General features: G+C 39.7%; 3 protein-coding genes across 5 annotated transcripts in view; 2 read left to right on the top strand and 1 right to left on the bottom strand.

The window, feature by feature from the left end:
- Positions 1-430: 430 nt before the first annotated feature.
- LOC108150095 (odorant receptor 67a) lies at positions 431-1,894 on the top strand (the record flags this gene model as incomplete). The annotated part of the gene is given in 4 exon segments (XM_017278058.2): positions 431-1,314; positions 1,371-1,572; positions 1,627-1,779; positions 1,841-1,894. Coding segments are annotated over 4 exon segments (1,293 nt in total), but the record flags the coding sequence as incomplete, so codon positions are not given.
- Positions 1,895-5,799: 3,905 nt separating this feature from the next.
- On the bottom strand, positions 5,800-7,536 carry LOC108150096. Its single transcript, XM_017278059.1, has one exon. It carries the CDS (start codon positions 7,534-7,536, stop codon positions 5,800-5,802), a length of 1,737 nt encoding a protein of 578 aa, XP_017133548.1.
- A 3,315-nt stretch (positions 7,537-10,851) lies between these two features.
- Positions 10,852-25,437, top strand: part of LOC108150232 (capon-like protein) — a 45,888-nt gene continuing 31,302 nt past the window's right edge. For 2 of the 3 annotated variants that reach the window (XM_017278287.2, XM_017278282.2), the window contains exons 1-2: positions 10,852-11,110; positions 17,353-17,947. In XM_017278287.2, coding sequence (XP_017133776.1) covers positions 17,846-17,947 — 102 coding nt within the window. In that variant the 5' untranslated portion in view covers positions 10,852-11,110; positions 17,353-17,845. Of the gene's footprint in view, positions 11,111-11,312; positions 11,721-17,352; positions 17,948-25,437 lie in introns of those variants that run through there. The other variant, XM_017278283.2, reaches the window with a different exon arrangement.

Raw genomic sequence — 25,437 nt, 5'->3', positions numbered from 1 at the left:
ACTTGTTTTGCCCGCCAACGAAACCGAAACGAAGCTTGTTTCGGTCCTGCTCCTGATGCCTGTGGTACATGGTGTCTGCCACATGTGCAATCCAATCTTAGCCAACGACATTTGCTGACCTTACGGATATGAAACGATAATGTTACGCTCTTAAGCAAATATCCACCGATGTTGTGTCCTCCGGACCGAATGCATATAAATGAGCAAAAAAGCCCTAAGGATGTCTGACACGAGCTCGATTCCGTTGACAAAGTGCACTGCGAAAAATGAGATTAGAACTGGTGGTTATGTTGTTTGCGTGCATTTCGATCAGTTATTCAGGAAGTATAAGAAAGTTGGTATCTAGCATGTATGTACACCCACTCTTACGCCCACAAATACGTGGTTGACCCGTAATATAGACAGATTTTTGAGTGGTTAAAAAAACCGGAAACCCACTTGGCTGCGCCTCATTCTTTATTCTTATTCGATTCATACCCGATATGAGTGTAAATTTCATCAAGGAGAAAAGGTCTCGGATAAATCGAGAAGAGAGTATCCCGTCGTCGACGACTTTGCAAAACTTCCAGTGATCTTTTACAATACTTTTGGTATAGCTCCCTATGGAACTGAAACTGGAACTAGCCTTTGGTTTCATCTCTTTTTTTTGCTGATAATCGTCAACACGATGGTAGTTCTCACAACGGAAGTTCATTTTATGGTGAAAACATTTCGCGAAATCGATAATTTTTTTGAGGGTAGCATTTTATTGGGCTACATATCTTTCTCGGTTGTGGGCATTTTAAAAATATTTACAGTGCAGATTAAAAAGCCAAAGTTGACCAGTCTGGTGCGAAAGTTAGAGGCTTGCTTCCCGCCTCCCAACGAAAAGGAGCAGGAGCAGTATGATGTGAAGTTCTACCTGAAACAATGCCATCTTTACACCAAGGGATTTGGAGGTCTCCTCACGGTTATGTGCGTGGTCCACACCCTGACTCCCGTAATCATACATATTTTTAAGAAATGGTGGCTCCACTTGTCGGATGCTGAACAGCAGCTACCTTTTTTCAATTTTGCGCCTTGGGAATGGCGCAACAGCTGGAGATTCTATCCAACCTATCTTCTCCAGTCGCTTGCCGGCTATACTACAACCTGTGGAGACATATCCGGTGACCTTATGATCTTTGCCGTGGTGTTCCAGGTCATCATGCACTACGACAGACTGGTCCAGGCCCTCAGGGAGTTCAAGATTCAGAATCATTGCCAAGTCGATGGAGCTTATGAGGATCAAAGGGCGTTGCGGTGCTTAATCGCCTTCCACATCGATATACTCGGGTGCGTTACAAAACTTGAAGTTCAATAAATACCAAAAAGTAATACTTATCTTTCAGTATCACCGACGTAATGAACGACGTCTTTGGAATTCCCCTGCTGTTGAACTTTATGGTCTCTTCGCTGCTCGTTTGCCTAGTGGGTGTTCAATTAACCGTCGAATTCCACCCCGAGTAGTTTTGTAAGCAATTGCTACTACTAGTTTCAGCACTGGTGGAGATATATCTCATCTGCTCCTTCAGCCAAAAGCTGATTAATGCGGTCTGCTAAGTATGCTCCTGCCTCGGTTCTATCCATTAAAAGATACATTTTCAGAGTGAAAACGTGGAACTTGCAGTTTACGATATGAATTGGATCGCGGCAGACGTTCGATGCCGAAAAATGCTCATTTTAGCACTGCGGGCACAGTAGCCTGTCTGCCTGAAAGCTACAGCACTTCTAAAAGTATCTATGAATACTATGAGCTCCGTAAGTACCAGAGTTTGATTATGAGTTAATTTAAGTTACTGATGGCTTTATCTTCTTGTAGTTTCTTAGCTTGTCGTACAGGTTCTTTTGCGTCATTCAAATGATGTATAAGTAATTGCTGAAATGTAGAACAAAAAAATCCTAAAATTTTATTATTACTAGCTTAGATATAAAATGCAAAAATAAAGTATCCTCGACATTATAAATATAAGTATTTAAGATGAAGCTATTACATAGTAATAAGTTTTTTCTGCCTAAAGGAAATATATATACTTATTAATAATATTTTTATGGCATTACATTTGATATATCCTGTTTAGTTTTTACAGTGCAGCTGGCTGGTTGGTAAGAAGGAGATACATGGAAAACAATCAAATGGCTGGCGAAAAGAACATCGCTGCCTGAGGAAAAGCGGAAAAGCGGGCAGACAAAAGATGGCCTAAGGTTTCCCACGTACTCTTTCCCTTTGCCCATTCGTTCAGTTATTCATTCTCGCATTCATTCGGCTGCCTGGAAATGTCGCTTTGCATGTGTGGGTCCTTATATCTACGCTTTGGGCCACAGGGCGTATACGTAATGCTGCCTCCATGGCGGCTTTTGTTCAACATGACAAAGACATGACAGCGACAGCAGCACGCAAGAAATACAGCAACCACGAAATGGTGCTCTTTGTAATGCTTTTAATGCTTTCAAAATTCTCCATGGATTGATTTATGGCCACGAAGGAAGGAAGAACCAGAAAAATCAGCCAGAGCTAAGACCAGGCATTGACAAATCAATGGCCAGCTTTAGAGGTCACAAAGATAAGTCGGGCAGGGGATTATGAGCGAGAACTTATGAAGAAATATCTTTTTGCGGCTTTAAATTTATTGAAGTTTCTTGATAAATGTCTCGAACTCTCAGTCCTGACCATCGCATCCATTTATTAGCCCGACTGACAACTGAAGCACTCCATTGTCACCAGAACATTCATCAATTTCACTTACTTTCGCATTTTGATGGAAAACTGGCAGTCAAATGAAAAACAACTGGAGGATGAGGAAAAGCTCAATGGCCTTGGGTGGGTAAACATTGTCTACTCCTTTGCTTTGTTTTGCTTTCATTGAAAGTTCTGTGCTGTAGCTGATTTGCATATAGAAAACTTGTTAATAATGAACCAAACCAGGTGGTATGGATGGGAGAAAATACCGACCCCCACCCCCACCCGCATCCGCATCAACATCCGCATCAGCAGAAGCAACAATAACTTTGCCAACCGGCTTAGATGAAAGTTTTCTGATTGAGTTTTTGACAGTTTCTCTGAGGGATTCCCCTCCCCGAAAAAAGGTGTCTGCACTAAGCTTGTTTTGATTTTCCGTTTATTGTTTTTGCTCAGCTGCCTTGGAAAAGTTTTTAGCTGCTAATTGCTTGAGCTCATAATTAGAACAAATGCATATGAATGTTTTGAATTTTCCCTGCCGACCGCAGGACCTTTTTCCAGGCCGAATATTTTGGTAAATTTATGCAAATAACAGTGCGCGTCAAAATTCACGACTAATTAGCTCGAAAGTTAAATGGAAACACAAAGTATACGGCATTAATTTATGTTGGAATACATTTTTTGTGACGTCTGACAGTTTTTTCTTTGATGCTTCCGTCATTTGTTTAAACAAATGCAAACGAATGCTAAATCATTCGGCTGCTGTCACGCCCACCTGCCGTTCAGTAAAACTTTAGCTATTCAACTTTGGCCATGCAGAAAGAATTCAGCATTTGTTCTGATGTTTCTCTTGGATGCAACAATGTGGAGCAACTTTTTGGACACTATTTCCCATGCGGATCCCAAAAATGTTGAATGCATTACATAATGCAAAATGAAACTTCAGAAAAACAAGTTGAAACAAAATAGGAGTACCCTTCTTTATACATTTTTTACCGAAACGAAATGGCTCGTGATAATAACTAGCATCACTCTTGAATAAAACAATTTTAATTATTAAAAATATTTCACGCGTCGAGTTCAATTCATGTGATATGCGGTCTGTTCCACATCGATTTGGTTAACACTTTAATGCGACTCACTAGACATTGTCGGATGAAAACAGGAGTAATTTAACGCATGGGCCAATTTGTGGCTTAAACAATTACAATTACCAATTATTTTTTCCCCTTTTAAAACCATGCATAATATATTGAAATGTAATGTTTTGGTTAAGTGGATAAAATAATACAGGCAGGAGTTTTTGCAAAATATGTACAGAACTGACCGTTTTATTGAATTAAGGCTTACGTTTAATTTTTCAATTTAAGCTTTGATACAAGTTTTACTTTTTGTGCCAATTGAATTGAATGGCAAAGCTTTTTTATAACATAGTGTTTAACGAAAACCACAAAGTGTATCAAAATCATAAAAATTAAAAACCAAATTAATTAAACATCAAAAAAAATGTTAAAAGACTACTTATAAAAAAGACTCAAATGAGGATTATTTTCGGTCCATGCATATTGAGCTTAAAGGATTTAATTTTTTTTTATTAAATTGGAATATAGTGCTGTGGCTTTTAGATAATTGTCTTGCGTTCTGAAAGGTGTTTAATTTAACAAAAAGAGTACAAAATAATAATCAATTGATTTATGATACTCCATCCTAACCTCTCCAGTGATTAAGCAAGGCTGAAAAACAAGCAAACCCTTAGTATACTTTAAAATTCAACATTTAAATCCCGCAGTATAATCTGCAAACGGCTGTTCGACTCGTATTTCCATGGTTCAGATTTTTGACAGTGCCCACTTTGAAATGAAATGCACAAAATGCTGGTCCTCGATTTCCCCGGAGCCAAAGAGAACGATGCGGACAGAAACAAAATCTGCGTGTTCGAAATTCGACTGTTGTCGCTGTGGACGCTGTTGCAATTAGCCCCGAAATGTGGTTCAATTAGGGGAGTGCCCGCCCGCGGGCTGTGGGCGTGGTTTGTAGCCCCCAGCCCCCAGCCGCTAATTTGCATATTGCATTACACGAAATTTCCAACTAGTGACGGGTTTGGATGGGTTACGTTCGGATGGAATCAGTTTACGGGCTACATTGTTGTCCGGCTTAATTAAAAATTTTACGCCGCTTGCAGTGCATCAATAATTGGATTGTTCGCAGCTAAAGTGGTAACTTTGTTTTTGTGAATTTCCACCCACGATATGCTGAAAGCCTTTGCATTATTGATTTTACCATAATGCCCCCCGTTACTTGGCCAATAAGCGGCAGATCCAGCTTGTCTGCCCGTCTGTTTGGCTGGGTGAATTTTCTTAAAGATAAACCGGCGTAAACGTCAATTATGGTGGCGTACATCCTGTGTAACGCAAACCAGGATGATTGAATGACGGAGGCCCGTTGGTGAAAACAAAAACTAAGCAAACGCTTAAACCCCGTCAATGCCAACAGCAGCTATGGCAGTGACATTTTTTGAAAGTAATCCCGACGAAATGTTTGATTTATGTCAACGTTGAGGGAAGTGCTGCGGACCATTAGCTAGTGGGACAATATATATGCGGGCCCTGGGTGTGGAGATTCAGAGGGTTGACAGTCTCTACAAGTTTAAGATGGTGTTTGAAGTTTTACTAAACCAATTTTTTTAGACTTTGTTGCAGAGTCTAGGTACGAGTTAAGAAGAATAAAGTTTTATAAGCAGAGCAATGAACAGTGTTATTTATCTACTATTTAAATTTTGAATCTAGTTATAAAGATGTTTAAAAGTATGCAACAACATATTTACAATCTAGAAGTTTGATGGATTTCTTCTAAAAGGCGACGTTAATTTTTTTATTATACACTTTTAGACACCTTTTGATTTAATTTTTTAAGCACTCAAAGAAAACCTGCACCTATTCGTTAAAACAGCAATAATCAGAAGTTAAGCTCTTTTGAGTGCTTTAAGTAAACTAATTAAAATACAATTAGGTTGGTTCAATTCAGGTCAGGTATTTATAATTAATCAAACGCTTGGATAAAATGAGTTGTCAATTTTATTGTAAGGAGGGGTTACAAAAACCTTATTGGCTTTTCCTAATGAGACAATTAACCAAAAGCTCAATAAAAAATATAAAAAATGCCAGAATTAAAAAGCAGTCCAACCAAATCCAGACCCAGAACAGGTCGCCCACCTTAAAATCTCGGAAAGCCATGTGGGTATATGGATCCTTTTGAGAGATCATGCCTAGGGTGACCATTTCCCGAAGCGTTTGCTGTTTCCAATATTCCACGATTCCGGCTCCCTGGGCCCGTTCGATAAGATCATTGATATGATGTTCGTAGATGGAGTTGGACTGCATAACCAGCGAAAGCAAGACACTTGTGCCGATGATCTGTAGTTCCGGCTGGATTGTATATACCGGTTGCTTAAAGAGCTCCTGCCTTTTGGCCACAATTAGCCAATCGGACGTGAGAACAGAGAAAGCTTGTGATCTATTGAGGCCACTCCTGAGCGCATTATACTCCACGGTGTCCTTGAAAGTCAACCGATCCTTAATGGCTCGAATCGGTCGCTCCCACATGTTTTCGTCTAAGTAAAACTGTTCAGCCTTTTCAAAAAGGACAGTCACATGGGAATCACGAAGCTGCTGAAAGTTAGAAATTTGTCGAGATGAGGGTCGCTTGGTCAGAAGCGTCTTCAAATGGGCAGCAAAAAGGGTACTCAGAACCAAGCCAAGTAAAAATAAAGTGGCATTGGTTAACCGCGAACTGATGGTATTCCGGGCACTCATCTTGAAGGACTGACCCACAATACCTGATATCATACGTTCATTCAGCACCAGGTTCGACCAATCCACACGTTTCTGGAGCAATAGTGGTCCAAAGCAGGTGTCCAGAATGGTGAATATATAGTAGGAGATCAACAGGACGATCAGGAAATTTTTCCCACACACCACCACATATACATCGGCGGTGGGTATTTGCTGGGCTCGCGGAACCATTATGTACCAGTTCTCCATGACGTACACGTTCGAGAACACTCCAAACTTACTGGATGCCTCGAAGCCACAAAGGCTGATGGGCATGTTGATGGTGCCATTGAGGGTCATGTTTCGAAGTAGAATTAAATTCAACCGCTCACCTGGTACAATGGGTCTTTGCCACCGAAAGGTGAAGTTGTATATTCGGGAAAACTCCAGTAGAAACTTGTAAACGTAGCCCGTCATTTCCAGACCTCCTGTTTTCGCGTTTCGATAGACAATCGAACGTGGTGGAAATTGATCCGGTAGAGTCAGTATATCTTTGCCATAGTAATTCCGAACTTTAACAAAGATGCGTGATTTTTCTGGGTCTATTTCCAGCCATCGTTGCGGAGCATAGGGCTGCAGTCGAAATATCCTATTTCCGTGTGCAATCACAGCCACATGAAGAAAGCGCCAATGTTCCGCTGTGTTGGCAATGTCGATGGTTGGAACTTTTTCCCATTTCCTTAACAGTAGCACACTGACTGTCCTCATATTCAAGAGACTTCGGTCAAGTGCCTGCCACAAATCCGAATCCAAGTTCGAATTTCCGGTCTGCCAAAACAGTACCAGCATTTTGTTGTTGTGGCTTCCTTTCACATAGAAGTCCATCTGCTCGTTGAAATTAAGAACCGGCCAGGAGAGCCTCTCCAAGCCAAATGCATTGCTCTGTTGGCTATGTCTGAGCAGCAGAACTGTTTCATGGTGCTTTTCCTTGTAGATGCTGGCCAGGATGGGATTCAGCCAACTGGATTCGTTAAACAGCAGCAAAACGGGGACCAGCAGCGGCCACATGTCCAAGCTAAATGGTGGGAAAACCGGGCAGACCAGCCATTTTTACTTCGAATAAACGCTAATTAGTGGAAGTTACAAATGATTTGGGGGCTCGCTAATGGTATACGGATTGCAGGGCATTGAAAAATGGGCGTCATTAGCGTTAAGTCCTACGGCTTAAATGTGCGTATCCACAGGCTCAATTATAAATTGGGAAAAACTGAGGGAAAATACGCGCCATTGCCATTTCCGGGAGAATATTTGAAAATGATTTGTGGCTTGGCTTGAATACTTGAACGTTTCTAATTGCCCTGGCAAATTGCTTTCAGTGTTGTTTGTCAAATTTGCATATACACATCCTTTTGACTCTATTAAGCCAGCTTGATGATTGATTTTATCTTGGTTTTGGTTTCGGTTTCGGCTCACTTGCAATCAAAATATATTGAAATTGTTGATTGATACCCTCAGAGGGTATTGTTGAGCCGAAATACAAATTACTTTTGCTTGAATTATGTATTGTTTTAACTTCAGAAAAACCACAGTCCGGAACCTTAAACTGCTCATCAACTTTTCAACAAGTTTTTACCACTTCCGCTTCCTAGCTTTTCCATTTTGCCGCTGCTTCTCCTTCAATTAAACAAGTTAAACTGGGCAAGAGGAGTGGAAAAAAAGGCTGAATGAGTCAAGTGCGTGTTGCTTGAAGAGCGTGTCGCATTAATTTTCAGGCGAGTGCATATTTGATTTCCTTTTTCATTCATATTTCACGTCGTCTGCTCTTATTTCGTGCTTTTGCATAAAGTCGAGACGGGTTATTCATTTCCTTCTTGTCGTTGACATGCATAAAATTGCAATGAATTGTTGCTTGGCATAATTTAAGGCACGGCCTGTCGAGAAGCAAGGACATATTCCCAAGCCGTGCCACACGGCGTATGCGTAATGTGGCATTAATTGCATTTATTTGCTTTGCTGATTGATTTCTCCGGCTGAGACGGATTTAACGGCCTACAACTTTTCCCCCAGCACAAGACAAGACGAGACAAGACAATTTGGTTTATCAAAGTCATTTGGTTCCTGGCCTAGAGGCAGCCACGCCCACATAAATTAACGCAGACTTAACGAAGCGTTAACACAAAGGACGGGAGCCCGAAAAGCAGCTGCCAACCCCAGACTCCAGACTCCAGTCGACTTCTGCGACAATAAATTTATTGGTTTTATCCTGAAGCTTATCAAGTTCGCCTCGTCTGTTCATCTCATCGCACAACATGTGCAGTAAATTTTTATGTCAAATGGGTTTCGCCTCCATCGTAATATAATTTATGCATAAAATAATGAGCGTGCTTTTAGGCACTGCTCGAATGGGAAAAACGTGTGTGTATGTGCTTGTGAGTTGGAAAAAGTTATTAATTGATTTGCTTTTAAAGCTGCCGACTCAATGGCTCATCCCTGAAAAGTTTACACAAGGTGGGCGGGAAAATGGAAAAGTTTTTTTTTTTTTTTTGGGCCCACCACTTGAAACCTGAAGCCGAATCCTTGTTGATGGCATTGCCTAAGTAGGGTTGCTTAAGATTTTTCGACAATGTGTTAAGTGAAAATTGACACAGGCCAAAGGGGAAAACTTTCCATGATTGAACGCATTTCGGGAAAAGGCTTTAAAAAGGACCTGTATCTCGGGAGCATTTAAAGTCTGTCAGCCCGCAAATGTTGGCCATGTTAAGCTGTGAAATTGTTCGCCATTTTGCGGGCGCCATTTTCAGCTGTGCGCTTTTTTAATTAAAAAAGTGGCCAACTATACGAGGGGAAAAAAGGGGGGGCGGGGAAATGGCGACAGACATTTGAACTTGTTCCTTGCCTCTTTTAATTTCCAATCTCTATTCCTGTGCCACTGTTGCAGAAACTCTAGACAAAAAAGTAATTAAAATACTGCAAATATTTGACCAGTTCGAATGCATTTCCCCCATCTCGGCCAATTCTGCAAGTTGCGCTAGAATCCTTGACCGCATTCCGTATCCCTGGCACATCCTGGCATCTAATGCGGCTAACTGAGCTGAGTATTCTCCGTTCATTTGTCTGCGTTCCGTGTCGTTAGCCTGACAACCGGGCCGCATCCTTTTCGAGTTTGCGCTTGTTTGTCATCCTTTTTGCGGTCTCCAGCTTGTGCCCTTCATATGATTGCGGCTTCATGCTTTTGCATATTTCCCATGAATACAATTTCTGCACCGACACACACAGCCGCACGCAGGATCCGCTGAATTATGCGTAAATTTTCGCAGATATGCGAACTGAGTTGTCAACAAGCTCAGGTTGTGGTTGTCTCGAAAACCGCCCATATACCTGGTTACTTTCGGTATGCTGAGAATTTAGATGTCAACCTTGATTCGGGACAATATAGAGGGTTCTTGGAGCGTTGCTGATAAATATCTAGAGAAACTTATTAACAAAGATGGTATTGATATGATATTTGCAGCTACATAATTATATTTTTTCAAATTTTTTAATAATGTTTTATTTTCTATTTTATCATATTTTATGTATTTTTTACAAACAAATTTTTCGAGATAGTATTATCAGACAGTAAAGTGGAAACTTTTAGAGAAATGTTACGTTACCATCCTGTATTAAATCTTATTGAATTTTTATTTTTTACCTTAGACAGTTTCTTAATATATATTTACCATAATACCATTTTAAGAAATACTAGCTTTTGCCAGAAAGTTTCTTTTGTTTCTATTGTTGTACTTAAATGTTTGAATTTACATAGATAGTATAACACATTACTCCTTTGCTTAGCTTGTTACCATTTAAAGACCAATTAAACATTCAATATTTTGTTTAACAATTAAAATGTTGTGAAAGGGAAATTCGATTTTTGTTAAATTGTTAAGTTACAATTTTCCCCAAATTTGCCATGTTTGGGAGACAAGATTTTTCAATAAAAGCCCTTGTATGCTGGCCCATGTTTGACAATGTCTGACCATGTTTACCCTGTGGCTGTGGACGCATCTTCAGGCGACTTGAAGAGAGCCCCAGCCTCTCGCCGCACGCAAACCAAAACAGAGAAATTTGTCTAGAACGCTGGGCCAAAACGCCCCACTCCCCCCTCCATGCCCACTCCACGGAAAACCAGCGTCGAGCACGTGTATTTGGGGCGATGTGATTGGTCAACGGCTTTCGCTTTTCGTTGCCGCAGAGAGCGAGCGTTTCCGAATGCCTCGCGAAAACTAAGAGAGCGGGCTAAGAGAGAGAGCCGAAAACTGGTTTTCCGAGGCGAACAGGGAAATGCACCCTGTATCGCCGGAGTGCTTTTCTGCTGAACGAAACAACCGAACCGCCGCAGTTGTTGTTCGGCGTTCTTTGTGGTCAGACACTGGCGTATACGTATACGCAACGTCATCGTTGGTCTGGCGTCGCTTCGAAAAGCGAGAATTCTGCATACCGGTTGCGTTTCTTAAATAACAAAAAGAAAAAACAAAAACAAATAAATAAAACGGTCCCGTATCGGTTTCGACGTCTCGCACGCACGTAATACGAGTCGTTTTCCGTTAAAAATTTAAATTCAAAAACATAACCATAACCGCAACCATCAAAAGCAAATAAGGTACAACATATTGGTATTCTTATATTCACAATTGTCGTGTGCTCGCTTGCATTCTCGAAAACGGGTTTTACGGCATTCCCAATCCAATCTGCACTGGGCATTATTTATGTTCGTGACGAAAGTGAAGTTCTACCCGATCATAATCTAAGCATTTCCGTTTCGAAAGTAAGGAAAGAAAATAAACGGTGGTTTTGCAAATAAAGACGCCGTAAAACAGAACTGGCAAAAAAGTTATTTAATATTCATACCCGTGTAGGAAAAAAATCGTACTCAGGCAAACATAGCAACAAGTCGGCGCCAACTCACATTCAAACAAACAGGAAAAAAAAAATACAAAACCAAATCCAAACTTAAACAACGCTGTGTTTATTACCATTCAGCTGAGAGCATTGGATAGGTAGAAAAGCCTCGTCTTCCGAGAATTGGCAGTTAATTTTTGAAATCACCTCCGACCAAGCGAACCCCTAAAAAGAGATTAAAAAAGAAAAGAACCGAAGACGAGCCGAGACCTGTTAAATATCCGTAGGTGTTGTGTGTGTATTTGTGTGTGTGTGTGTATGTGATAACTGTGAAACTATATACCCACAAGGCAGGGAAAAAAAAGACACTGGTGAGTCCACCCATTCGGATGACATTCGAGAACTATTCGACCTGCCCACGCCGCCAAAGAAATGGAAAGTTTTTTGCTTAGACTATGAGAAAAAGTGAAGAAAAGAATTTTTGCAGATCGCAGCTAAAAAACTGATTACGCGACGCGTTCTAGATACATTTTGGGCTGCAGTACAGATCTCGCGAGATATTAGTTGAATGTGTGCCAAAATGAGACGAGAAATACGGCCACAGTCGTGTTTATTATTTTTATAATTTATTGCCCAACAATAATAAGAATACATTCATAGTATATATGTATGTATATATATATAGAATTTCGAAGCGAGAACTGTTTGATTGCCGTTTACAACGCAGCATTCTGGTGAAATGCATCTGCAAGATACACACGAATGCAGACTGACACGGAAACCGGCGAGGCAGACGCATAATAAACGATAAATTTCAGGGCAATGACAAAATTGCTGATAACTGACCCACCAACATTTCGATTCTTGCTTCCACTCCGCTTTGTTTGATCATTAATATCTTTTAGTTAAATGTACTATGAAAAGTCAGGGGGAAAAGTTCACACTCAAGGTTAGTGTCTAGGCTCAAGAGTTATATTTTATGGTTTCTTGGGGCTTAAAACGCTTACTTAATGATCCCCAAATGAACGAATGCTTGAGCAGATTTCCCGAAAAAAAGAAGTAAAAATCAATGCTAACCTCCCAACCCGGTTGATTTGGCAATCGCTGTTTTGCCCAATAGATTTATGTTTTTGTGTATTTACGTTTTTTTCTCTTTTTCGGTTTAGACCAAAATTTTTGTGAGGTGCGTTGTGGAAGGGGTTGGTTGAGGAGCAGACACAGGCTGAGTGGCCGCCCGCTGCTATTTATAGGCGCTCAACAAACACACACACACACACACACACAAAATGTATCTTATGGATACACAGGCAAAAAGTTTTGCATCGCCCAGCCGTCTTTTCTTCTTCTTCGGTTTGTCCTCCCCCCCACACACCCCCCACTCACTATATGTGTTGGCTGTCTGCCTCATAAATATATGGCCATACGACAATGGCGAGACATCAGAACCCAGTTGGCAGATCGGGATCTTCGGGCCATCTTAGGGGCTCATGGGCTTCTAAGGCGAAGCAAGTTGCCTTTTTATACAGCAGTTAGTTTCTTTGAAATCGAAAACAAGATTGATGCCTTGCCTGCGCACAACCGGACTTTCTTGGCCGTAAAGGAGACAACGCAGCTGCTCCGTCTCTGTCTTTTGATGCTGGCCACCGGAATTTGTTTAATTGCCGTTGTTCGTCTGTTTATTTGGCAGAAAATAACAAAAATAATATACAGAGGGAAGCCGCCCGGGAACTTGGCAATTTTCTTTCAAGTTTTCCCGCGTGTGAGGGGCGCAGTTATTTTTGCCCGAAAACAAAAAATACTCAAAATACCAATCAGTCCGCGACCAGTTTCGTTTTTTCTTGCATAATCTGACACGGCAACAGCTTGCGGCAAGTGCAACTGCAACCGCGGAGGCTGCGACTGAGCAGTAAATATCTTTTCCTTTTTTTCCTTTCTTGTTTCATTGCGGGCATGACAAAAGCTGGCGAGCGATTCGCTTCATTCGCTGCTACGTAATTGCAAGTTCGAGCGCAAAACTTGAAAAACAGCCAACAGCTAAAATTGCAGCTGACTGCAGTTTGGGCTTTGTTTTCTGGCCATCCTGCTCGCACCCGCTTTTGGCCATATATATGTTTAACTGATATACTCAGTATAACCAAGAACCGGAAAGGAAGTGAGCGTGTAAGTTACCAAGACTTTGACTCCGAATCGGAATACGGCTCCCAGTCGTGAAAACCGGTTTGCTCTCGAATGCGATTGCTTCTTTTCCAAGAAGCACGCCACTCAGGGCTCGCCAAGTCATTCACTTGCAGCCGATTCGGGTTTGTGGCTCTTGTTGCTGCTTCTGCTGGCTGCGCAGTCGCCGTTGCAGTTGCAGTGGCAGTTGCCGCTGTTGTTGCTGTTGCTGTTGTTGCTGTTGCTGTTGTTGCTGTTGTTGCTGTTGCCATCAAGCGCGGGCGCAAGAACAAAACGTATTCAGAAGAACATGCACTTGCAAAAAAATTTAGAGAAAAATTTAAAAAAAATTATGAAAACCATAATTTTGCAAGGACTAAAAGAAAGATTTTATAGTAAAGTTCAAATATTGCAACCTACGATATTTTGTAATAGAAAAGTTTCTATACAAGGCTTTATCAATAAGTGTTAGCACTTACAAAACCAAATAAAAGACAGCTTCTGCTTTTAAGATTTTTGCGTTTTTAACAACTTTCAGTACATTTTTTTGGATATTTAATTGTTTTTTGCTCTACTTATTTTTGAAACTCGCATTTGAATGATATTATTATTAAAAAGGTTGAAGAAAAAAAGTTAAGTTCTAAATATGTTCTAAATATGTTATTTCTTCTATCTATTTGTCAAAATCGTTTTTAAAATTTCTTTGAAAATTGTTTTAAATAATCCATTTCTTTAAATCGTTTAAATAAATTACTTAAAATAATGAGGACTGATGTTGTTGTTGTTTTTGTAATTATACACATCACAAAATCGTGTTCTAAGTTTTCCTCTTTCGACAATATTTTTAATTTGAGCAGAATTTTAACTTACGTTTTTTTAACTGTAGCTCGGAAAAGCATGAGGCACCGAACAATGCGAAACCGATAGTTGCTCGTAAACCAGAAGACTGAAGAATCCAAAAGCGACGTGCGTAGCATAGAGGTTTGAGTTCAGTAGTTGCACCACTGGTGGGCGGAAGGGGAGTGGCAGCTGGAGGTGGGTGTTAAGTGCTGGGCAACTGCAGTGCCGTCTCTTTCGTTTTTGCTGGCTGGGTTTTTGTCTAGTACGACGCATGTGCAGGCTGCTTTCTTGAGGTACTTGAACCTTATTGTCCATATATGTGTGCAGGAGTGTGTGTGTGGCCACAAAATGGCGTCGGAGGTAAGGTAGTTTAGACTCCTAACACGATGATATATGGTTGTGGGCGAACGAACATTGAACTCTGGTCGGGAAGCAAGGAAATTAACTAGAGCAAGGCAAAGGGCCTAAAAGAACAATTAACGGAGGTGAAGTTCTTCAAAGGAAATTTTGTGAAGTCTCAAAAGAATTTTCTGAGAAGCTCTTCTGTACTTCAAGATTGTGAGATAAGAAAACGTTCTTGAGGAAATGTGGAAAAAAGCATGGTCACTTGTATTCAAGGTATCAAAAGTACTATGCACATTTACAAATAGAAAGTAAATGGATAGCACGTTTATATATATTTAATTAGAGGTTGCATTGCATTTTAAATTATTTTTAACCTTTTTTGTAAGTTGTAAATCAGAAGCGATGTGATATAACAGCCATTTGCACAGATAACGACCATTGCTTTGCTTTAAGCAATAAAGAAAATACCAAGTTTTTCACAAATTCATTTTTTAAAGTGACATTTAAATTCTTGTCAGATCATCAAATAACGATATCGAAGTTATATGTTTTTTTTTAGGTTTTCACTCCACCATAGATTCTCAAGCTTAAAGCATTCCAAGTTCAAGCAATTTCCAAACAGAAGCGTCCATTAGGTTAAACTCCTCGGGTCAAGCTCAGCACCTTCCTAATCCCCGTATGAATGCAGGCTGACCTCAAAACAAAGCTGATTTATGTCGCTCCCCGAAAAGTGTCAACTTGCGACCAACCTCAACCCAATGCCCTCCATTCGAAACCGATCCAAGTGGGAAAAAGGGGAGGGCGGTTGGGGTTTCGGCGGTATCAGCTGCTGGCAATTTGAACTCAATCGACACCCAAATTGATAACTTAATGCCAGACAAAGAGGCAATGTGCAGAGCGAAAGAGAAGGGGAGTGAGTTCGGCGGGGCCTTTAAAAAGTTGGCTCAGCATATTTATTCACTGGGGAGTCAGTGCCAAGCAATTCGAGCCTTCGCGAAAGGCAAACGAAAAAAAGGAGGCCCATAAACAAACGAGGCAACAACTAAAGTCATCTCTGGACCTTGTTTTTGTTGCTACTATTGTTGTAATTTTTGCAGTTGTTTTTTGTATATTTTCCTGGCTGTTTTTGTTATTGCTTTTGGGCTGCGCTTTGGCTGCCTTGTCATTTACACGCGTAAACGTCCGTGACCCTCTGGCCCGACTTTCAACTGACTCCGCCAACACGGAGGCTCCAAAAGACAAAGACAACACAAAGAGCAAAAGACAACAAACGAAAGAGATGGGGAGAGGGGCAAAGAAAGAGATAGATGCTAACCAGCTGTTGACGTTAAGTTCAAACTTTTGTTTGGGCCTTATCAACTTGTTAAGCAGCTCAAGCAAAGCATGAGAAAATCCACAATATTCAATATTAATAACAAGAGAAGATGCTCGAACTAAAAGTCAATTTAAGCTTTATATAGGCAAAAATATTATAGACATAAATATAAATTGAAATTATTTAATTTTACATAAAAATAATTTCATTAAGCATCTAAAGATTATCTTTCTCATAATATTTATTGCATTTTTTATGTATATTGATATTTTTACATATTTTTTTAAATTTGCACAATCAAAATTGGGGTCAAATGAAGTAAATTTATTGAAAACTATAATAGAATTAGCAAGAGTTAATCAAGAGAAACAACTAGAGAGAAAAATAGTTAAATAATAAGCTGCTGTTGACGTCAAACTTTAAGTTTCTCTCGACTCCATAATCTGTAGATTTGTTAAGCAGACTAAAATCCAAAATACCTCATTATTGTGACCAAGACACAAGACACTTTTGTATAATACATTTTGACTATAGTCTTCTGCGATATCTATCCAACATGTGGATAAACTTTCATTACAATAAGAAAAGTACAAATATTTAATTGTTTGTTTGTTTATTTTCTAATAATAATTTTCTAATAATTATTTTCTAATTATAATTAATACCAATAAGGCAGTCAAAATAAGTAATTAAGGTCTAGACACTTCATAAATTATTAAATCAAAATGTAGATATGAACAAAGAGACACAAATAGCAAAATAGTCATTTTTATAGAACTTGAAGTTTTGCTGTGTCCGCAAACAGTGCACGCTCAATATAGTTAAATATTATAAGCTAATGGGGCTTATTATGGTGAGCTTAGAAAGTTTTTGTTTTAGAGCCCTCACTGTAATTGTATTCCTTTTTGTTTTGTCTTTATAACAAACCATGTGTAAACAAACAATATTTTCTTTCATCACTCGAGCTCAATTTAAGTGCGGACACTTCCCAAACAACAAATCGAATTACGAATTCGAAATGCGAGCACGAAGACACGTGTGTATAGGTGGTCGGGGGTCCAAGTTCCAATGCGAATCGAAAACCAATTCAATATTCGATTGGCAACGGTGTCATCGCACCACGAGCTTGTCTAGTCTGTGAGTCAATTAAAGCTCGTGATCAGCATGCTGCTTTCCAGTGAACCCAAAGCTGACTCAAAATCATCGACTTAATGACTCACTTTAATAGACAGATCGTTGGTTGAACGGAGTCATAGCGATTAGGCGACGTTTGATTACAGAATAGCCCGCTAATGCCTTTCTACTATTCAAATTTTTTGATCGCTGTTTTGTCTTCTTTCCACTTGCAGATACACCGCAGAAACAGCGCGAATTGGCAGTGAATGAGCCGATTTCGTCATAAAACGTAAAAGCAATAAGGCCACAGCGGAAGAATCCAACTGACGCAATTCAATTTGCCAGCATCGGCAACCGCAAGCTCATAAATTGAGATTAAGCAAGAGCTCAACGTGGCCAAGTGGGACAGAAGGGGGTCAGAGGGTTTTGGCCAGCAGCAATAGCAAATCAATCAGAGAGCGCGCTCGTCGCCCCACCACAATTTGCATGAGCCAACTGGGAGGCAGTCAGAACCAGCAGCCGACACAGATTCAGATTCAGACACAGGCACAGAGCCACCAGAGCCATCCCAATCCGAATCCCAGCCAAAACCAGCAACCAAAGCGTCGGCCAAGTGGCGTTTTATGGCAATTGCGCCATCAGCTGCACAAGCGTAGCACGAGGAAGATGAAAACCATTTCATGATACTACAAGTGGTCCGAATCGGTGCTATTGAACTATCTGAGAATGCCGTCGACGCCGTACGATCTGGTGCAGGATGACCAGGATCTGCGGGTGCCACTCCACGCCGAGCAGGCCTTCTTCCACGGCATCACATTTCAGGCCAAGGTGAGCTCGGGGAATATCCCCTTTCTATTCTTCCGTTTTTTCCCAGAGGAGCGGCTGGGCGCTAGTCGTTCGGTTTATACCTCTTAAGATTTATCTTCTGTGCTAATTGTGTTTTTATGTTCCAGTAAGTGAACAATTAAACATTTGAATGGGATGATCTTATAGGAACCATTGGCAGTATGGCGAATTTTATTTTAAATATCGATTCTGCAATTATCCTCAGCTGTTCTACAGAACTTTAAAATTCTGATAAAAATATATAAGCATTGGATTTAATTTGCTTTATATAATTGCTTTATTTTATTAATGAGAATATCAAAAACCTCTAACATTTCCAAAATTAATATTTACTAAGAACTTATTTACAATAACTTAAGAAGAAAATATTTTCTATAGTTTTCAAATTTCTATAGCCGGTTGTTTCCCTTCCTTCACTCAGAAAACAAAAATGAAAGATTTTGAGGGGTTAAGATTTTTTGTGAAAGTAACACTTAGTTAAACTTTAATTGGATCATTTAAATTTAATGAATGAAAATGTTCGTTCATTGGTAAAGGAATGTAAAGCAATAATTTTTATTTAGTTAGTTTTATTGATTTTTAATTAACCTCATGGTTTATTGGCCAATTCACATTTAAATTTTTAAAGTAGCACTATAATAGGAAAGTTAATAGTCAATAATTACATTTTGCTTAGCATACAGCGCTTTCACATATCTTGGAAGATTTATTGGCAACACTAGAATTAGAGTTCAAAGTATATGTTTAAGTATTTCACTTTCGTTATATTCGTGTGCGTCTGGAATATTATTCCGCCGAATTGTTTACATTCATCTGTGAAATATCTATTGTGTAAATTGGAATCTCCGCTGCATTAGTCATCGATATTGGTGAAGATAAATATTCAAACATTTCACGATGGCCTTCAATTGTGTTTGTCATTGGCTTTGCTCAAATAAACTTCAACCATCTTACATTTCTGATTTTATATTTGTGGTGCTTGAGCGAATAGACTGCACTAAACAATTTGCAAATGCAATTAAATGTGTTTGCCATATTTGCTGCTGGCTAGCCAATGTTGCAGCTGCTCTGGGGTTGTTGGCTAAATTTATTTTCATTACTGCTGCGGTTGACGGAAGCATCGAATAAAGAGTTTTCAACGCTAACAGGCGGCAAGCAAAAGAGTTAGTCAACTGTCACAATTACAGCCTGGTTGTTGTTTTATGTGCCAATCTATATATACTCATATGAACGGAGAGGGGAGAAAAATTGTAAACAAAATTTCCATTTCTGTACGATTGTCTGCGTATTGTGTTCAATTATTCAGCATCGCATTTTAAGCATTTGTTTAGTTTTGTGTGCGTTTTTTCTGCCGTTGTGCTTGCCTCCGATGTTTTGGTTTCTGCTTTTGTTTATTATTTTTGTTCAATGTGTGGAAATTGTTTGCGTGCCCTTCTGCTGTTGTTGTTGTTTTTGTTATTATTGTTGTTCTTTTGATTTTGATTCGATCAGTTACATGCGGTTGACCAAATTTTCAATTAATTTTGCCTGCAAGATTGATGAGCTTGGGCCCCAGAGAAAGGGTCTATCGTCCAGGGTAAAGTCTCAATCCATGTGGGATGGCAAGCAAGTTCATGACTGCATATTGCCTGGCCATTGACTTTGCCCCTCTGCCTGCCCAACTTTGTATGCAAATCATTTGAACATTAGCCGCATCATTCTCACGTATCCCAGGCAGCATTGTTTTTCGGTATCAGAGTCGCAGAGACTCTAGCATTTTGCATAATTTGTTTGTGTGGCAAGGCATTGCACTTGGAGTTGCATGACACTGTTGCAGTTGCAATGCCAATTAAATCCAGTCAATTTTCTATCTCGAATTTTCAAGGAAGCAAGAAACAGCAAACGTTTTTGCATTGACAACCGTTGAGGTTGTACACAGGAAAAATTTCAATTTTTGATAACTTTGTCCTGCACTATTTCACAAAATTGTTCAATAAAAAAACTTTTTAATTAAATATATTTAAATCGAAACAAGATCTTCGATCTTATCTATGTGCTTTTTTAAAAAATGCATGTCCTAAATATTTTTATGGTAAATCTAGTTTAATAAAATCATTTATTATTTTATATACATATATAGCTCTAATTAACAAACAAACATTTTCTACTATATTTATTATTTGTTATTAAAATATGTATTCTTTTCCTAATCTTATAAAGTGACTAAATTCTTTTTAATATCATACAATTACCTAACCAATATTCATTAAAGAAATTAAATTAACATAAATTTAACAATTTTTCTTGTGTAGGGGAGGTTTTCGTTGGCGATTTCATGCACGTGCTCCAAGCTAATTCCCCCCTCCATCAACTCTACTATTATTTGCATTTTTCCATAAGCAAAACCAAACAACTGAAAAAAAGTTTTGCACTTTGTTATGCTTTTGCAGTTTTCGCTTTGTTTGTGCTTTTGCTTCAGCTGCAGCTTCAGTCTCTGTTTTGGCAGCGTCGTTTGTTTGTTTGTTTATTTGTTTGTTTTGGCTTTTGGCTGGGGCTCGCTTTTGGCCAAAGAGTTGCAGCAGCATGAGCAGAGGCAAACGGTGAATACCCGTACCGTTATCGATGTGCCATATATAAACATATATACATATAAGCATCGATGGCTAACCCAAATAAGATGAGCAGCCCAACCCACTGTAGTTCCCGAAATATCGCTTTTTTCTGCTGTGTCAGCGTCAAAACTTCATCTGATTCATCTGTCAGAGTGTCCAGTTGGAATTACGCGAGTTATGAATCACCAAGAGCCAGTCCTAACGAGAGTGTCCTGAAGCCCCACTAATACAGGGCTTTCGTTGAAGTCTTTTCTGCTCAGATTAATTGAATTTCACGCTTTGATTTCGCGAATTGCCTGGCCCAAAGTCATGCCGCATAAATCTTTCAAAAGGTGTATAAATTATTCGCTCACGCACTACGCCTAGCGTCGAATAATATTTTTCTTCGCACCTTTCGTGTGTGTTTTTTGGTTTGTTGGTCGCCTGGCAACACGGCGTATGCTTAACACTGGTTTTTGCCCCGTGATTTTGCTTTTTCTGCCATTCAGGATACACTGCTCTATCAAATATTTATGCGATTGCATCCGATTCAAGGCGATTTATTTGAGCTTAACAACTTCCGACTTGCGTATTGGGAATTTATGGCCCTTTGGTTCATCAATTATTTGAGTCAAGTGGAATGGCGCTGATGGTTTGTATCAAATCCAGAGGGCTTACAATTTTGGGCAAAAGTTTATTTATTTAGTGGGCGGGCAACTGACATTTCCTTTTGAGCCGCTTAAAATAACAGCATGGAGTACATTGCTATTTAATTTGCATTCCAAAAAAACCAATTTCCGGCCTATATAGAAATCATGTTAATTACCATTTTACTCAATGCACGCTGGTCTCTCAAAAATAAATTATAAAATCATTTTCATCTTGCGTTTTTCTTCGATGGGAAATTATTTATTTTTGGACTGAAAAATTTCTACGCTCGAGGTAAAATTAATTATTATTTACAAAATAATATTAATTAAGGCGAAGGTGAAGCGCATATGTTCCAATTTTCCACACAGCCGAAAGAATATTGAGGCGAAAAATAAATCGAAAGAAAAGAAAAATACTGGCGAATACGGGGGCACATAAAAATATTAAAAAACAAATAAAATGGAGACGGCCACATGCCTGTGGTCCACGTGCTACGCAAGTATGTGTGTGCGAGCGCCTTGGATTTTCCTCTTTTTCTGTTCTGTTTACCCATTTCCCATGTGTACGCAAAATTATGAATGCTGTTCAGGCGGCATATACGCAATATAGTCTACGCTACATCGCCTCCCACAAACCTCCCAAACTGGGCCGCATCCCGCTGCTCCTGCTGCTTTGTTTATCTGCGGAGGCAGACCTCGTTTTGTTTTTAGAAGTACGACGAGAGGACAACTCTGGGTCTGGCCTCGTCATATATCAATTTCAATTATCTGGCATTTCCGTTGAGGCTGGAAGCATTTCAAACGCATTTTGCTATATATAAACTATTGCCAACGACAAAAGGGACGTCCCAAAAAGGATTATGCGGCCTGCAATTTAAGTGGGGTCCTGGTTCTGGTCTGCTCTTGGTCCTGGCTTTTATCAGCCGCAACTGACACCAGCAGACCCTCGAAGAAGGCGTGAAAAATGAGTCATAAAATGCAAATAAAACTCAAGAGTTCTTTTCGCTTGAAGTTTGTGTTTAATGTGCTTTCTTAAAGAGATATTGCTCGCTTTTCTTTTCTTCAGTTTCGTTCTCGTGTTTGGTTAACCTTTAGCGTAAAGTTCAATTTTCTCGTTTAAATTCTGATAAACATTTTTCTTCATTGGCATTGCGCCATTGATCTCGCGTGTGTGTGTGTTGTTCAGGTTTACATGAGATAATTAACACGCCTCACCGCAACCATGATTTTATGGCCAACACTTTGCAACAATTCGCAACTCATCTGCGGGACATGGCACGGCATCGCCAGCAAATGGCTGGACTCAGTGCATCCTCTCCCTAGAGTCCCCCTGAAATTCAGATTGTTCTTGTGGTGGCAAAATGCATTTGCCGACTATAGCATCGGCATAACGCAAACAAACAAGCCGTCGCCGCTGATATTGGACTTTATGCATACGGTATAAAGTACAATAAATATTTAATGGCATCCCCTTTTGCCATCATCGCGCTTTTCTGCGCTGCATCGATTTGCGGCTGAAATCCAATAATAAAATTCAATATTTTCAGTTACTTAAAAGTGTAATGAACATAATAATAAAGGTCAATGGGAAAAATGTAATGTAATTTTCCTTTGGCAGTGCGTACCATCCAGTAGTAACCCCAACAAATGGCTTTGGGTTATCATATTCATTGCAAATTATCGGTTAAATGCTTTTATGGCTTGATTCCGGTTCCCTCTTAAAGGATATTCATCGACATGTGTGTGAGAGCGGAAATGGTTTCCATTTGGTGGCTACGATTGAATGGAGGCTTTCATTTGAATTCGCTGGGGTGTGGAGCCAAGTCGCGGTAGCTCACTTTGTATTCACCCAATTCCTCTTTCAATTCAGTTTGATTATTACAGATTCATTCCGCTCATTTCTGGCTGATTGCTTGACTTGGCTAATCGATTTTTCTTGTTTTTTCCTCTCCACAACCATTCTTGGTTAGCTTATTCCACTCTGGATTTGCTCTCCAGTAGATATAGGACATTAATGGCCACCTACTTGAGCTTCTTTTCGGGCCATAATTCTCGGCTGTATTCGCGTTTAATGTGTGTCAAGTGACACATTAATGCTGGTCGTCAAGGATTAAGTGGCCATTACTTGTGCTTAGACTTTGGTTGGCTTATCTAGGGTGTCTCTGGCCAGCTCATTGATGATTCATTCGCTGGCCAATCGACATCGGTGATCATTGGACCATAAATGCGGCACATGCTCTCCATTCCACGCCAGTCAGCTCATTTATTATCTATTACACAATTTTCTGTTGCAAATTGGCTCACATTTCGCAATTACACCTGGCGCAGCTGGGGCAAACGAGTTCCAATGACTGCCAATGAGTCAGGGCAGGCGCGCAGGCTCTCGACACCGCTGTGGAAAATGCTTTCTCACCCACTCCCCCTATCCTCTATCCTCTATGCTCTAACTCCCAGCCACATCTAGTCGGCCAGCCATCCCTGTTCCTGGCCAAAATTGGTAGCACACGCAAATGTGCAAAACTTTTTGGTCTGGCCAGCTATTGTTGTTGTGGGTGCCTAGCGAAGCGCTCAATAGCGGAAGTTGCAACGCCAGCTGCCGTGGCACGCTCTTTGCCAGCGTTTTCTGGACCGCCACCGAACCTTTCCCAGGCCGCTGACAGCTGCTCGCTGGCCAACAACTGGGCTTGGCCCTGGCCCAAACAAACCAAATGAAGCAGCACCATCGATTGCAGCTTGGGTTCAATATTTTGGTACCCACTACTCCCAGAGGAGAGACGTCTGTATTTGGTATATGAAGAGATAGGTATCAGGCAGAAATGTATTTTTTGTTCACCTTTTTATTATATAGATGTTGATAAATATATATAGAGTCCAAAAGATTTACTTTTGTTACACAAATTTTAAATTGTTTTATTTTAAATTCTTTTAGCAAAAATATATAAAGTCAAAATGATCCATTAAATTAATAAAAGTTTCTAAAACATGCTATTTAATTTAATAGGTTTGGCCTTAAAGGTATTGTCTATGTTTAAACTGGGTATCGCATAGTCAAGACACTCCCTTATTGTTTTGAATTTTTGGTAATGACAAGCAATCTTTGATCATTTTCTGCCAATTTTCCTATTCGAGCAAATCGAAAAGGGTTCAGCCAACGACTCGTTAACTGCCGCCGCTCACGTTTCATTCGTTCTCCGTAAAAAAAGATGGAAAATTATCTGTGCCGCTGCATCAAAAGCGCTGGGAGCTCTTCTACCAGTCTAATCAGTGACAAGCAGCGAGAGCTGCAGCCATCGAAAAACTGCAATTGAATTCATTTCGCTATGCAATCTTTCACAGTTTTCCCTGGGCTTTGACTTTTCCTTATCTCGGCGACTGTCGACAAGCGCTGCCGCGGCTACTGCAGCAGCTTTTGCTACTGCAGCAGCTACTGCCTTTGCTGTCGTTTTGCTGTCAAGTGCAATTATGTGCCACCATTCACAGCGACCTTTGACATTGCCGCCACAGACACACAAAGAGACTGGCGACAGGGGCAGAGATGGAAATGGAACTGGAGATGGTTGCTGCGATTGGGCACTGCGGACTCAAAGAGAACGGCAGAAGGGACCAGCTGAATGGTTTTTTTTTGTGGCAAGCCAGTCAACTGCTTAAATCAACTTTATGGCCAATACTTAGCTTTGGATATCTACCATTGTGTTTGGTTTAAAAAAATGGGGTTAAAACTTGTTTTGGGGCAAGAACAAGTGACTTTTAATATGCTACAGCTTAAACAAAAACTTTTTCAGAGTATTTACTTATAACTTTTATATAATAAAACAATAAAGCGGTATAGTTGTAAATGTTGGATCAAAAACTAATTTATTTCATATCGATTCCGTAAAAAAAGGCGAAATAAAACAATAAATATTTCAAAAAATTATTTAACAAATTCTTAAATATATTTTTGTTGTACTTTTAAATGCTTAAATTTGCAAGGCATTTAAAACAAAAAACATAATCTATTCATTTCGACAAATTGTTATAAACACATCTTTATATTTAAGTAAATATATATGTTTTTGTGTTGTTGTTTTTGCCTGGTTGTAAAATAAATTTTTGCCTAAGGAAACACGCTTTTGAAATCAACTTATGTTGCTAATTGTTTCAAAGAATTGCCTTTGTGTTTGTTTAAAAAACAAAACTATAAGTATGAACAGAGCAAAGTATCTTTTGAAATTCGAATCATATAGATGCTCTTAAAGATATTTATACATTT

Source organism: Drosophila elegans, unplaced genomic scaffold (genome assembly GCF_018152505.1).
Source record: "Drosophila elegans isolate 14027-0461.03 unplaced genomic scaffold, ASM1815250v1 contig_208, whole genome shotgun sequence".
NCBI classification, from domain to species: Eukaryota; Metazoa; Arthropoda; class Insecta; order Diptera; family Drosophilidae; genus Drosophila; species Drosophila elegans.
Note: the sequence above shows the minus strand (reverse complement) of the source record. Positions and strands in the feature narration are given on the sequence as shown.